This window comes from Apus apus, chromosome 5 (assembly GCF_020740795.1).
Source record: "Apus apus isolate bApuApu2 chromosome 5, bApuApu2.pri.cur, whole genome shotgun sequence".
NCBI lineage: Eukaryota > Metazoa > Chordata > Aves > Apodiformes > Apodidae > Apus > Apus apus.
The window spans coordinates 2,170,488-2,186,173 of NC_067286.1; the positions used below are offsets into that span (position 1 = coordinate 2,170,488).

Sequence of the window (15,686 nt, forward strand, 5' to 3'; positions counted from 1 at the left end):
GGGGGGGTGGGTCACGGTGCCACCGGCCTCCAGCCCATCCCTCGGGCCCGGTGCCTCCTCCCGCGGGCGGCCCAGCCGCTCTGCGGGCCGTGCCGAGGCCGCTGCTCCGCCCCTGGGGCTGGCACAGCCCGCAGGAGGCAGCACCGCCCCCCGCAGCCCCTTCCCCGAGCAGACGCTGCGGGGCCGGCCGGCAGCAGGTGCTGGAAGGGGAGGTAAGGGGCGGGTGGGTGGGCTGCTGCTGGCCGAGACCCCAGCCCCGGCTTTTTTCCACAAGGGGGAGGGCGAAGGAAGGCGCGGGGTGAGCCCCTCCTCATCGGGGTGCCGAGGGGGGGTCCCCGCGGGGAAGGGACCGCGACCTGAGGGGGGGAAACGGTGGCCGGGGCTGTGTGAGGGGTTCGGCGGGAGCGGGCGGGCTCCAGGGCGACGCGTGAGGAGGAGTGTGTGTGTGTGTGTGTGGTGTAATAACAGTTATCGTGTCGTTCGTGTTTTTTTTTCTTCTTCTTCTTGGCGAGCGACGGGGGAAGAAGGGTTTGGGGCGGTAACGACGGTTCTGTTGCCTTCAGGGGGGGGATGCTCGGTCCTGAGCCCCGGGGCTCCCGGGGCTGAGTCACGGCGGCACCGCAGTGCGCTGAGCGGGGCGGGCTGCGGGGACCCCCCCCCCCCAACCCGGCGGCTCTGCCCGGGGGTCCCCGCCGTTTCCAGGGAGGTCCTGGGGGGGGGGGGGGGAAACCCCCTCCCCGGAGCGACGGCTGAATTTGAAACACCCCCCTCCCCGGCTCCCCAGGGTTGTTGTGCAGCCAACGTGAAGGTGGGACGGAGCCAGGCTGTGTCTGCCGGGTGGCTGCAGGGTCACCTCGGCCGACGAAGCTGCAAAAATGCCTTGATCCCCCCCCCCCCGCCTCGCAGAAAACGGGGCTGGTAGCCCTCCTGGTGATCCCTTTCCTTGCCCTTTTTTCCTTGCTGTGAGGGGGTGAGGAAAGTGGCAGCCTGTTCCCTCTCCCAGCTGGGACTGCAGAGAAACTCTTGTGTTTCATAAGCGAGCCCGTGAGCCTTCGGTAGCTGCTGCAGTTGCTCTTTCTGGTGATGCTGGAAACAGGGGCTGTAGGAAATCCACTTTAGGAAATGTCTTCTGCTTTGCCAGGTTGTGAATTGCTGTCTGTGTTTTATAATCTGTTCATTCTTTTAAGCTGAAAGTTTACTACTCTGTCATCTCTCTGTCGTTCAAGAGTACAGGAAGAAAAAAAATCACTCTCACGCAAACAGATTGGTTTAATTACTACTCTCAAAGCAGTTCTGTTGGTCGTCGTGATTTGTGTTAATCTGCCTCGTATTTATTCTGGTCACGACTTGGTTTTGCTAAAAGGCAAAACTGTTTTTACCCTGGCTGGCACTGTTGTGTGACTGAGGGCTCTTGGAAGATGGAGAGGTTCCCAGGGAGATTCTTGCTGCTGCCCAGAAGGTCTCTTGGTTTAACCACCAGACTAACAGCACTCCTGCAGATGCACGTCACTGTGGGAAGAGCATCTGGTCTTGGAAGGCTTCTCACAAAGTTGTTTGCCTCAGAAAATCGTCTCGTCCTGCACATTAGGGTTTGTTTTTTCTTAGTTTTCTTGCTCAACAGTAGGTCATACAGACAGGGGAAAAAAAATAGTGTTTTTTTTTCTTGAGGGGTTGCTTTATTTTTTTCCCAGTAGAAAAATTAACTAGACTTAAAGTTGAGAAGGATTTCAGTGTGTTTTTTCTGTAAAACTGTCTTTTCAAGTCCACAGTCAAGTCTTCTGGGAGGAAAAAACTCCATCCCAAAATTATTGTGGTTTGCCTTGCTAGACTCTTAGCTGCAGATAGAAATAGCTTCAAGCTGTATTAACAGGGTCAAGAGCAGCGATGTGAATGTTTCCGTGGAGTCTTATCGTAAGTGGAACCTGTTGTCTGAATAGTTTTAATTCTTTGGGACTTCAAATCCCACTTGGGCTTTGAAGACAAACATGAAATCATGCCCTCCTGATGCAGGTATGGTCCCTCTTACCCTCTCTCCCCCCTGTATCTGATACAGAGTCTGAATATCCCAGTGTCTGCAGTAGCAGAGATTTTTTTAGTAGCAGATATTACTGTTTGAAGTTCAGACTTAATGTGCAGAAGTCTAAGAACTCCTGCTTTGGAGCTGCCTACATAAAAAAAAAAAATAATAAATAAAATCCTCACCTTCCTATCTTGCTGCTACCTCTGGATTACAGGAGTTGTGGAAGATTTGAGCCAGCACTGCAGGCAGTTGGTGGATTATTGCATCTGTTGGTCCCTGAGTGAAAGGGAGAAATTTTGGGAGAGGAGAGGCAGAAGCCCCCTTAGTGCAGACAAATCTCTTGCAACCCTAGAGGGAGAAGAAAGCAGCACAGTCTGGCTCCAGGGTTATTGGGGAATTGCTCTAAACGAAAAGGTATTTGAAACCTAAATTGCCTTTCTCCTTGTTAGGTGCATTTGTAGCTTGTCAGAAATAGGGGAGATGTGTTGAATGGTGTAATCAGAAGGGAGAAAGGAGAGCAATCTCCAGCCTGTCAGGGCTCAAATCTCAGTCTTCAGAATAAAAACCCTGTTCTCAGAATAAAAAATCCTCTCGCAAAGCTCAAAGTAACTTTTATCTCTTCCCTTTCACTGGTTTTGCTGGCCAATGCCTTCAGTTCCATACTGAACCAAGTGCTGAAACCTTGATTCCTGGCTATGTATTGTGCTAGTTTCATGTAGCTTCTAGATAAACATGTAACATCTATTTATGCCTTCAAACTAGGCAAGAAGCATGATCAAGATGAACCACGTCCTGTTAACCACCTGCGTTCTTCTGGTTGCTTTTTGTAGTTCTGGTGAGTATATGGGAGATACTTTCCTGATGTGATGTTATGACAGGGGCTGAGGAGATGATGGGAAAAATGTCAGAGAAGGAACAATAATGAGAAAGGTCTGGATTGCTTAATACCATGTTGGGGAATGACAGGAACCACCAAAGAAGGGCTTAGTGTCTGTTGCTCATCATATTTGGTCAGATGAGAGAAGGGGGTGCAGGATGTGATCCTGCTGGGTATGGCAGCAGACTGTTCTGCTTTGCTGCTGGGGATTGGTTTCCTGACCTGTGAATCGGAAACTAGGCATATAGCAAAGGAGAGAAAGGAGAGGAAATAAAAAAGGGGCAGAATAAAATGCTGCTAAAAGTGTCTCTTCTTGTCTGTCCTTTTAGAAAAGGCAGTCTTTAGATAAAAGAGATTTAGTATATTCTTCTGCAGGGACATGGAGCTGTTTTTCAAAGTGATGTAAGTACACGTGTCAAAATCTTCCTTTCAAAATTGCCAGTCTCAATTTGCACACTGACAACAGCTTGTAAATTTTAGCTTAAGTCTTCAGTCGAATAACCAGGCATATGTTTTGTGACAGTTAGATGCAGACAGCACTTCTTCTTTTTTCCCTTTTTTCAGGCTGCTCCTATTTCACTACTTTAGTGGTAAGATTGAACACTGAACCCTTGTCTTCTTAGGTTATGCCCTGAGGTGTTACCACTGCGAGAACAGCCCTACCTTGTGCAAGACCAATAGTACTTGCTTAACGACTGAAGATACTTGCTTGCAGATGAAATTTGGTATGTATGCTGTCCTACAGACCTAAAATAAACATGGTTATATCAGTTTTCATTGCCTGCACACTTCTAATCTGGCCTTAGCATGCATTTCTGAGCCTCACTCAGAAGAAGGTTGTGAAGGCTTTTGAAGGTCGTGCTTATAGTAAATGGATATATTTTGACTTCCAAGCAACTGATAAAGATAATTATCATTTAGATAGCTGATTTAAACTTGTGCAGGTATATACAGAGATACCAGTACAGCCAGATTAAAAATGAACAATAAAAAAACCTACCACCTAAGGGGGTTGGAGAAAAACAGGAGACAGCATTGACTTTAAAACACAAAACCTTTGCCCTGAGTTTGTTACACTTGTAAAAATAGATAAAACGTGTGTAACCCACAAAATAAACCTGCAGATGAAGGCTCAGTCATTTAGGAATTGACACCTATTAAAATAAATTATCTTTTCCTGAGGGTGAAGTCACCTGCATCTCAGGAAGATGCTCAAGGATACCGAGGGCACAGAGTTACTGTTCTAGTTAAGTAACATGTAGGTAACTCTGCAAGTGACAAGAGTTTCATTGGAAAAACAGAAGTATTGAGTCAACTGGGATATTCTGCTTTCCCAGCTGGTTCCCTTGGGCCTAGAAGGACTCTTGGACTGACCTTGGGCAGTGGGAATCAGGATGGGATGGGGCTGCTCTGATCCCAGGGGTGGTCCCTGCTGAAGGTCATGACTTGGCACAGAGGAAGGAAAGCTTCTAATGCTGCTGGGCCAGGACACTGCTCTGTGCTGCTTGCATCCTAAGGAATTTTCTTTTTGCTGTTTCCCTTGAGCTGAAACCTTTCTGAGCCCAAACTATAGCCTTTCTGGTGTGCAGCCTTTGGAAGTTGTCCACTGCCTGTCAGGAGTCAAGTACTCATGATGTCAAGCTAGGGAAGCTGGAAGACCAGGTGATTGATCTCTGGTGTCCAGGGGAATCAGTGAGAAAAGGGGAGGACTCTTCTGCTCTTCAAGCTCTGTCTTCTGCATGTTGCTTCTGGAAATGAAGCTGTTCAGATCCAATGGGATGAGCTGGAAGTTGATGCACGGTTCTCTATCAGGAGCCCCAGAGCAGGAATTACTCAAGCTCCACCCTGCATCCCTCAGTGGGTCATTTGGACTGAACTGGAAGCACTGGTTAGCTTGAGCTAGAAATCTTTCTTAACCTGTGGCTAAAAGCTGCAGGAGAGGGGTGTGGAGGCAGGACCATGGTTTGCTACTGCTATTCGCTGCTAAATTCCTAATGAAGGCAAATTTAGAAACTTCTAAACTCTTAAAAAGAAGCTAAGAAAGCAGGTACCTGGCAGTCCAGACAGTGATTCTCTCCCTGTACCAAAATAGTATTACTTTCACTATTCTCTTAGTCTGTTTAATTATTTTTATTTTTTTTTTGTGTAGGTAAATTGAGAACTTCCTCCTGCTGGAAGGCATCCCAGTGCAACATAAATGAGATTGCTGAATTCTTCCAGTTGGATAATTTTGAATTCTTCTGCTGCCAACACGACTTGTGCAATGAGGGCACAATGACTGGGGTTAACAAAGCTGCCTTCAGTATTGCCTCAGTAATGGCCATGTTATGGCTGCTGCTGTAATAGTTCCCATTTGTAGGCTGCACTTCCAAGCTGAAATGATACAAAGTCGTTAACTCTCTTCTGAATTGTACTTCTGACATTTTCAGTTCCTACCTGTGGGCTGAAACATTGCCTGTTAGTTTTAAATTCTGTTTCCTGAGGGTTCCACCTGTTAAATCACTGTCTCCATTAATGGGAAGGAGACTTATGTTGTTACCAGTTATAGGGAATTGGGGTGTTTTGCCCTGCCATATCCATGGGGAAAATAACCTGTTATGAAGTAATGTTACCTTGTGGAGAACCTTAGAACCCTTCAGTGGGTGATGTGAAAGGGAAGGGTTTATGCTGGAAAACTAGAATTTCTTACAGTCCCATAAATTGTAATTATTTTTGGTTGTGATTTCTGTGGGGATTTTTGTTTTCATTTGAGGTTTTTTTGGATACTCCCTTGTCATACACCAAGCAGTGGATGTGCCCTCAACACAGGAAGCGTTAGATCATAAGTTTGAACTTGCTGCAGTTTTCATGATGAGTGTGGAAATACTTCAAGTGATGTATTCCCATCACTTTATTCCCATCACTGTAAGCTTTTTATTTTTTTATTTTGGTCTTTTTACAAGCCAATGATATAACCTTCTAAGTGCTGTTATTTCGGGAGAAAGCATCTGCATTTCTTAAACCAAAACCAAAATAATGCTATAGAAGCAAGGAACACTTTTCCCTCTTTTTATATTTCTCTGAGCATGCAGACAACACATGCTAGCTTCTTTTGCAGACTTTTTTTTCTCCCTTCTTATGCTTTATCCATGTTTAGGATTTAAACTAAGCATGTGCTTAGCACTTTTTGTTGGTATACTGAAAATTGTTTATTAGATGCAGAGGAATTGAAATGGCACATCTAGTTTCTTTTCCCAGTTAGCTTTTGGTTTTTGATGGCAACAGTGACATGTAAAATGAACCCTTCCAAGCTTCCACCTAAGAGTATTAACAAAACCTTGCAGAACTTTATATTTTTACTTTTATGCAACTCTCTAAATGCCAATAAAAAATAGAGATGTATTTATATAGCATGAATTAAAAAAACCTCGGTTTGTATCTGTGAGAGGTCTGGAGCTGAAATAGTCTGTAGATTGCTCTGCCTCGGTGGAGCAGGCAGACCTTTGATAGTTCTCTTGTATTTAGGGACCTTCCCAGTCAGGTACAATGTCAAATTTTCCTTTTTCTCTTCTGGAGCTCTTGGCATGTCCCTGCAGAGGTCGTGGTCCATTGCCAATGGCATGTCCTCTTCCCGAGGACCCTCGCTTGTGCCAGTGACACCAGTTCACCCAGTCATAACAAGGGTGGTTAACTCCAAATCCATGATGTATTCTGCAGTGTAGCTTTTGGTTAAGCTTAGTTTATCTGTGAAAGCATCCTGGGATCTCTCTGAGCACTTCAAATGTAGAAGCTGTGCTGTCTTTGATTAATAAAAATGTTAAAAAAGAAAACGTGGCGAGTGTGGTTATTTATTGGTGCCCTATTTACAGCTTATTTAGGGAGCTGCTGGACAGGACAAGGGGTGATGGATTTAAATTAAAAGAGGGGAGGTTCAGACTAGATGTAAGGAAGGCATGTTTTACAATGAGGGTGGTGAAACACTGGCCCAGGTTGCCCAGAGAGGTGGTTGGACAGGGCTCTAAGCAACCTAATCTAGTTGAAGGTGTCCCTGCCCATGGCATGAGATTTGGACTAGATGACCTCTGAAGGTCCCTTCCAAACCATTCTGTGTTTGGAAATGAAGAGAGTTTGTGACCTTCCTCTAGGTGAACTAATAATGTGGCTCTCCTGTGTGCTGATTAAATGTCTTCATGCAAGTCTTGGTTGTTTTTTCTTAATTACCCCTTTACTTTTAGCTAATTTCTAATGTTTGTTTCAGGAGGGAAAACAGTTACATATGATAATCCTCAAGTTGTAAATGATCTTAATAGAAACAGTTTGCTTGAAGTGTGTGGCTAAGTTGAACAGAAAGTGTTTCAGCTCATACTTGTGAAGCTGGATAACCAAAGCCAAACAGTATTTTCCTCCTCATGGGCTAATTATACTTTGAGCCTCTGGATGTGCATTCTCAATGTGCATCCTAGCACTCAAAAAGGTATTAGAAATGGTGATTTAAACTAGAAAGAAGAACCCAGCCCTTGGCTTCTCACTCTCTTGTCCTTCCATCTTTTTGTTACCCATCTCATTGATATAAGCAGACACTTAAGAGTCATTTCTGCATGGTGACTTTTTCTACTGGTGCGTCCCCATTTGTCAGGCTCCCACTCATTTGAGATGAAAAAGGGGTCTTGAAAGCCCTGGCTCAGTCTACAGTTGGGGGAAGGTTTGTAGCAGAGAAGGTACCTTGTGTTAGACAAGCTGATAGATTCCTTATGCTTAAACCATCTTGGTTGCAGCATTCTTGCTCTACTGTATCACCAAGGTCTCTCTTTTGATGGTTTGCATTTTTAAAATTGTTTGATTGCTGTGTGGTCTGCATATGTAAAATATTCTTCTTTTAATAAGCACAAAAACAAACTGTATTTTGTCTGTGACAATAGTTCAAACAATACTTTTTAATATTTGGTTTTTGGATAGCCTTGAATACTTTCTTGTCTAATCTACCATATTTCTTCCTTTCTCTTCTAGAAGCAGCTTGGGCAACGAGCCCTTGTGTTTTGCACTTGAGAAGGACACTTTTGTAAAGATCAACAGGAACACTGTTGAATTCTGGTGGTGAGAATGCATGTAGGAGAATTTGCAGAGGCAAGTGCTATGATAGAAAACAAGTTGCAAAAAAAAAAAAAAAGAAAAAGACTAGATTTCAAGTGGAAAGCATCCCTTTTGTCCCTTTCCTGGGAAAGGTAGCTTAGTTAAGCAAGCTGATTCTCATCTCATGCCATTTACAAGGGAAATGGGGATGCAAGGTTTCATGTTTTGATCTATATTTGTGTCTTCTAAGCCTGCACACTCTTGATTGGTGAGCTCTCTGCAGTGAGGGCTGGGTAACTGGCTACTGTGGTCTGGATTTTTTTGGTTTTGTTATGTAATTATCTACATGGTTTCCTGTGTGCTGAAGTAGTGGCATAACTAAAACCTCCTTGCCTTTTTACCTGTGAGCGTGCTTTTTTTGCCAATAGATGTATTTTCTATTCTAATGGCCACCTAGTTATCAGAGAGTATTCCCTGCAGCTCCTTCTCAATTTCCATTGCTCTCAGAGTCCCTTTTTTAGAGGGCACAAAGGAGTTATTTTTCCTACAGGTGTAGGAAGCAGAGCTAGCAAATGGAGCTGCAGTAGCAGCAAGTGGTGTGTGCAGAAATTCATTCTTGTGAGCAGTCTTTGCCATTAATTCCTCCATCAATCCCTCATCCTGCTTTCTGCCTTCTCTGTGGTGGTGACTAGCTCTCCTTTGACTGGAACTTGGCCATGGAGAGCTTGGAAGCCCTGGGGGTCCTGGTGGGGAGGTGAGGCTGACATACATAGTTGGTAGAGGATCTTGTTTTATCCTTCTCTAGTTTTACCATCACTCATCAAAAACAAGGTGGGCTGTCTCTGTGCTATTTCAGGATGCAGGAAATTGTGAAAAGAAGCAGATACATGGGAAAAAAACAGAGAGGCAGAGCAAGCAATTTCCTCCCACTGCTTGCTGGAGTGTGAGGAATGAAGAGGCTGACCAGAGAGGAGCTTCTATTTTGTATGAAGGAGGAGGAGTTGCTAAGATAATCAAACAGTCCCAACAGAGAACTGCACCTTAAGTAACTGACTATTGCATAACTGGGACAGCTAGATATTGCTGTTACAGAAATATTAAATGCAATTGATAACAGTGGTGTTCCTCCAGCTGGAGGAGAGTTGAACATGTCTGAATCTCTACATGTCTCTGAGGGGTTTGTGTCTCGCTGGTCACTGCAGTCAGTCCTAACAGGGGAAGCTGAGCTGCAAGCCAGGCCTAAAGAACCCAGCCAGGGTTATCTGTAAGATGCCCACGGGTAGTTTGGGCAGAATCTAGTACTCTGCTTTCTGACTCCATAGTCTGAATGTTAATATTAATTAACAATGTCAATATTGCACTATCAGAACCATGTGAACAGTGTTCTGCGGTCTAGTGAGGGAGAAGAGAGCAACTGATTTGGCTGTGTGATCCCCAAAAGAAGCAGGTCGTCCTTTCCACTTCCATCTTTCCAAGAATAATTGATACACTGGGATAAAAGGAGGACCTGCAGATGATATTATCCTTATGTGTTTATATGCTGCTCTGATTATTGCAGTATGACAACTTACAGCATAGGGAAAACTGGAAAAAGTAAAAGCTTAAAAATGCTTTTGGTTTCTTTCACTGAAGTTGGATGAATTAAAAAAAAAAAATATGTTTGGAGCAAAGCTTCAGAAAAGAATGCTTTCTGAAATGAGAAACTAATTCTGAAGAGTCAGTGGAGATGATGATACAGGTGTAAACATGAGCAGCAGGGACCTAAACGCAGAGCAATCTTCCAGGCTACACCAATGTGCACATCCCCATAGAGGGGAGCTGAAAATGGTATCATTCTAGCCTCCTGCAGAGACTACAGGGCAGGCTCTACTCAGACACCAATCTTTATTGACATGTAAGCCTTCTACTGCTCTTGGTTTTACCTCAAAGCCCCAGGTGTTTATTTAGCCACGCATGAGGATGGCCATGCCATAACAATGGCTCTTAGCAGCATTTCAGTATTGCAGATACCATGCAGAAAAATCTCTGCTCACAAATGAAGGAGGAGAAAAAAACCTCCCTGAATATAGATGGGCTTGTTTTGGACTATTGCATCTGAACCCTCCCTCCTCATGTCAAGTTCTCTACATGTGATTGAATGTTAGTTCTGCTTGAGTGGTCAGGATTCTTGCATTGACTGAGCTGCTCCTGGGATTCAGATCCCAGCACCATTCTGAGCCTAGCTGAGTCATTAATGTCTTGCTGCTGCTGATCAGCAGTAATAACTTTACCTTTCCTCATTCCACAGGGTTGGCTTGATGCTTGATACCATTTAAAACAGCCACTTACACCACTTTGGTGGCTAAGGGTGAGAGAGAAGCACATTCATCCTCATTTTCTCCTTTCTGACAGCTATTCTGACTGTTCCCAGTCATTTTAATGTTGTAATCTCCTGTAAATTAAGGCATATGCTCTGTTTCATCTATTGTAGGATGAACTGGTGCTTGTCTGGGAAATGCTGGGGCTCTTGCTGTGCCACATCAGAAGCCACCCAGTGCCAGACACTGCTAGAAAGCTGCAGTTTGCACGCAGAAGAAATTATCAGAACTATTACAGAAGGCAAAATGCAAAAGCAACTGCTGTCAGACACAATGTACAACTTGCTTTTGTGCTTAGGAATCTGTTTTACCCCAGAAAAAGCTGGAGGTGGCTGCCTTTTTTCTGCTTAGAAAAAAGAGTTTCCATCCATTCCTCTCCCTGAAAGCAAGATCAAGGTAAAGAATTGTTAGGAAAATTCTCTTCCCTGACTATATAGCAACCAGTCTGCAGCATGCAAATGTTTTAACTTTGTTATTATGTGTGTTAATTCAGATTATACACTGTAGTGTCGTGAGGTAGTGGAATTTTACTGGAGACTTTGGCATTGTTTGTGTGTTAGTAAAACAAAGTAAAGGACAGGCTGGCCCTGGACAGAAGGACTTGGCTTCTTGGAAGCTTAGAGCTGTCCCTAAAGGATGAAAGATACCCCTGAACCTCCAAGGTAACACCAGCGTCGTGTTGTACCTGAACATTTGAAGGGTATAAAGAACCTGTGTAAAGCCCCCTTAGGGGTTCCCCAATTTACCTGGAACACCTCACACATCCCCACTACTCACACCTGGATCTCTCTCCCTGTGTCCTGCCTGCTTTCCTTGGCCAGGAGATCTATGCACCTCTACCCTTGCTCACCCTGAAGACCTCTGCTGCACGAAACCCCTTCTCTCTGCAGGAAACTTACCAAAAGGCCTCACTTTTCCCTGAAACTGACTTCCCCTTCCCTCTAGACACTGAAATCCATTAGGATCATCCCAGCCACATCCACACCCCACACCTTCTTTGCCCGGGTCACCTTCCTCCCCCTGACGAATCCTTCACCATGTTTATAAAGCACCACCAGCTCATTCCCCCCCCCGCCCCTCATTCTCTTCCACTCATTAATTACCTTTATCTCATATATTTATTTATTTATTTAATCTCCTCGGGGCTGTTTTTTTTTTCAATTTTATTTTATTTTTTCCTTCGGGTGTTTTTTTCCTTGGGTAACATATTTTTTTTCAAAATCTATGATTATTATTATTATTATTATTTTTTCCTGGTTTGATTTGCTCGCCACGATGACATTTGGAACAGTTTTATTATTTTTTTTTTGGGGAGGGGGGGTCCCTTCACCATCTTCAGCCCCTCCGAGGGGTCGGGGGGGGGTGTGGGGGGGGGTTGTGAGAGGAGGGGGGTCGGGGGGGCAGGATGGGGGGGTTCGTGAGAGGAGGGGGGTCGGGGGGGCTCGGGGGGGGGGGGGGATGGGGGGGGTCATGAGGGGGGTCGGGGGCAGGATGGGGGGGGGCCGGGGGGGGGGGTCGTGGGGGGCTCCGCGGTCCTCCGCGCCGCCAAGGGGCGCTGTCGCCGCTGGGTGCCGCCGGGGCGAGGCGGATGCGCTGCGCTGCGCTGAGGAGGAGGAGGCGGTGACCGGCTTCGCTTCTCGGGGCCCGGCCGCCCCTCACCGCCCCCCCCCCCCCGAGGTGAGCTCTGCTTTATTCCCTTTTGTCAGGCTCTACCAGGCTTCGGCGATGGGTTCTGCACCTGTCCCGGCCTGTCTCCGCTCTTCTCGGGAGCCGGCCGGAGCCCCTGGGGCGGAGCAGGCCGTGCTGGGGGAGGAAGGCTTCCCTGCCTTGTGCCCGCGTCCCAAGCGTTCTTGGCGCCGATGATGGGGGTTGGGGAAGGCTGGGAGACGGGGGGGTGTCGGGCACCTCGGGTCGGAGGCTGCGGACGGGGCAGCGGGACTTGGGGCTGCAGGACTTGGGGCAGCAGGACTTGGGGCTGCAGGACGAGGGGCAGCAGGACGAGGGGCAGCAGGACGAGGGGCAGCGGGACTTGGGGCAGCAGGACGAGGGGCAGCAGGACGAGGGGCAGCAGGACGAGGGGCTGCAGGACGAGGGGCAGCAGGACGAGGGGCAGCAGGACGAGGGGCTGCAGGACGAGGGGCTGCAGGACGAGGGGCTGCTCCGCTGGAAACGGCTCATTTCCCGCACCTCTCACGCACCTGCCCTTCGCTGGGGGCTGTGCCGGTCTTTTCTTCCTCTCCCCCGTGGTGCGCCGTTCCAAAATAACGCTGCCTTTTTTGTATGGTTTGTGAGAGGCAAGTGCGGTCGGTGTTATTAAGAGCTGGTGTTTATAATAGGCACAAGTAACAGCTCTGCGAATGTGCTGTTATATTAACTTCGCAGAGTGCTTGTGGTTTGATTAACCCAGCTTCAGTGTTTGGGTTTCTTTGCTGTATGTCTTGTGTTTTAGCCAAGACACTTTTAAGTCACAGAGGGCACAGACCATTTGAAAACAAGTTTTAACTTATTCAGCAGAAGAATCAACATTTTGGCAAGTCATCAAACAAGGGTGCAGACAAAAACGTGCAGATACAATAAGAAGATGATGGTATTAAATGGTGGATGATGGTATTGTTTTTCTTTCAGTCTGTGTGTTTAAAACACAAGTTCTAGGAAGTGGATTTAAAGTATTATAACATTTACCTGAGCTCTCCCACACTTGTGCTGTTTTCTGCAGCAGTCTTGAGGAAGAGGTGAGAAAGGGGATTGCTCTTACTTCTTAGGTAGTAAGAGGAGTGGAGTTCTGCCTCAGTGTTTTTTTCCATTGTATTTGTTTAAGAGAAGGAGAAAGGTCCAACCTTAATCGTTTCACAGTGAGAACTCAAGTGAGTGCTCTTGGAGGCTGCTTTTTATACCAGAATGATTTTGAAGTAGACATAGGGAAGATTAGACAAACATGAGTAGTTCCATGGGAGTCAGTGGATCACTTCTCTGCCTGGGTAATCATGCAGGTAACAATGTAACCTGTAACAATGATGTTGAATATTTTACCAGGTAGATTTGTCACCCTCGGGATGTGGGACTTCTGTGACTGCTTCAGTATGAGCTGCTGCTCTCCTGTCTGATGTGTGCTCTTCTGAGCCTCTTGTGCTGGGTCCTCTAATAATGTAACTCAGGGGAGTGAAGTAGACTGGAAAATACTGAGATGAATAATACATGTTTAGAGTGTTTTTTAGCTGGATATGGCTGCAGCTGGTGCTGAGACAACAGAATGGATGAGTATGAAGGCAAACCTGACAGAGACACTTTTCTTTTTGATAACATCCCATTGCAAACAAGAGCCTAAATCTCAGTTGTACTTTGAGCATCAGAAGAAACTTGTTTCATAAAATGAAATGAGCTTCTGTGGGATTTGTGAAAGGTTCAGCTCTCCTGCCTGCTGCTCTTCAGTGAAGAAAAGATTAATGGAAATGAATGCACAGTGGATGGCAAAGAATGGTTTTCAATACAGTAGAATAGAATCAGATAATTCAGGTTGGAAAAGACCTTTAAGATCGAGTCCAACTGAATATGCAAGGTGAAAGGCAGGATGAGGTATTATTGGCAGTGATAAAGAATGTGGAACCTTGAAGGTGAGAGCGAGGGGTTTGAACTTACAGGGGAGAGACAAATTGTCTGTCACTGGGAAAACTTCAGAGAGGGTGGCTGCAGATAATTTGGACCCCATGCTTCTCTTACGTTTGATGCCTGGTAGTGCAATATCCAGGATATAGGCTGCCAAAGGAAGGAAAATGGTGCTGGAAAGCTTAATTGAATTGTGTTTAGTGGTACTGCAAGGTGAAGGGATAAGGTTGAATGGTCCAGTGTTCAATTTCAGTGTTTTAAATTGCTGTCTGTACCCCAGAGCAAAACCAAAACCCATTATTGGTAGACTGGAGGAAAGTCTGTTATGGTTTGTTTCCCAGCTTGTTTTGGAAAACTTGTCAATATTTAGTGTCCCTGATGTAAATAAAAATACATCAGAAAGTAGCACTTCAGGTATTCAGATAAGAATGCTGGTAGTGAAGTGAGCAAAAGTGATTGCATTAGTCAGAGCTGGAAGTGAGCTAAAAATATTAATAGATTAAATAAAAATGCACCACCACATTCCATCTAGTGAGTCATTTTGTCCTCTTTGTACTTGGGTAACCTGTGTACATATCTAGAAATGAGCTTTTTGCTGAGAACAGATTTGATGTTATGGCTCTGGAGGAGTTGTGAGAGGGATATATGAATCCCCAAGCCATAGCTGATTTGTTGACTTTAGTGTTGGAAAATAATGTTAGCATAATCAAATTTGGCCTTGTAGTTAATGTAGGCCATAGATTGCAGTCTGTGAATCCTGCTTGTAGCTTTGAAATGATAAAACAGCTTTAAAAGCAGCCTCTGTTATCATTCTGAATGCTTTTTAAGATAAGCTGTGTAGTCATGTTTATGGGAAACTGATTTCCAAGTTCAGGACTGATCTATGGATGCATATTTTCTAAGTCTGTAGTACAGATTTGAGAGGACAGATTACTTTCCTCTGGATGTTGCTAGTTGAGAGTGAAAACTGCTGAGCAGGTACAGCTTCTCACTTCATGTGGAGGAATATCATCCAGAGGCTGAGCAAGATATGTTGCTCTGATCTCAAGATTCTATTTGCAGGACACAATTTGAAATTTACTGCATAGGCTGTTTTATAGACTTTGCCCCCTTTTTTTTTTTTTCAACCAAATTTGTCAGTGTTACTCAGTAAAGGTCTTAACCTTTGAGTTGCCTTGAACCTACATGATCTATAGGATTTTGCCTTTTAAAACCTTGTTGTGGTCTTAGATACAGGCATTTTATATGCTGATCAGTGACCTCAAAGGTTGCAATGCTGCTATTTTTCAGATATGCTGCACTTGCACAGCAATTAAAGGGGTTTGTTCTTTAATGTTTTTAGTCTTTATGTATGTATTTATACAAATATACATTGATGTAATCTCTGTTATATTGCAGTGGCAAGCAGTGTTAAAGGTCAGGTTAAATACTAGGCAAACTATGTGTGGTTTGTATCTTATATGTGGGAGAAGCAACTATGCAGAGTAAAGTTTCATGGCATCTACTCTTAAAAGACTTGTTTGGATTATTTTTTATGGTATTGATGTTTTGCTGACTAGCAGCTTTTAGAAAATGCAAATTTATACATATCTTATACCTAATTTCATTATCTCTCGGCAGCTAGTAATACGGTGATCAGAAGTGCTGTCAGAGTTGAACAAAAAAATTAGTTTCAAACATTTTACAGTGAAATATGTAGAGAGAAGTAGCAGCTAGTTACAGTTATCTGAGAGCCACTGATACTTGCTGTGATGTTATTTCTTTTATGTTTTCACAGCCA

The 15,686-nt window shown here is 44.9% G+C and overlaps 1 protein-coding gene across 3 annotated transcripts; it reads left to right on the forward strand.

The window, feature by feature from the left end:
* The first annotated feature begins 117 nt into the window (after nt 1-117).
* CD59 (CD59 molecule (CD59 blood group)) lies at nt 118-6,706 on the forward strand. 3 transcript variants are annotated; one of them, XM_051620569.1, is made up of 4 exons: nt 118-212; nt 2,783-2,855; nt 3,521-3,622; nt 5,047-6,706. In XM_051620569.1, the coding sequence occupies exons 2-4, from the start codon at nt 2,792-2,794 to the stop codon at nt 5,238-5,240; spliced, it is 360 nt and encodes a 119-aa protein (XP_051476529.1). In that variant the 5' UTR covers nt 118-212; nt 2,783-2,791; the 3' UTR covers nt 5,241-6,706. The 3 variants fall into 3 exon arrangements, with proteins under 3 accessions (XP_051476529.1, XP_051476530.1, XP_051476528.1); XM_051620570.1 differs by having other exon boundaries at nt 118-197; XM_051620568.1 differs by lacking the exon at nt 118-212 and adding an exon at nt 764-1,589.
* Nucleotides 6,707-15,686: the final 8,980 nt, after the last annotated feature.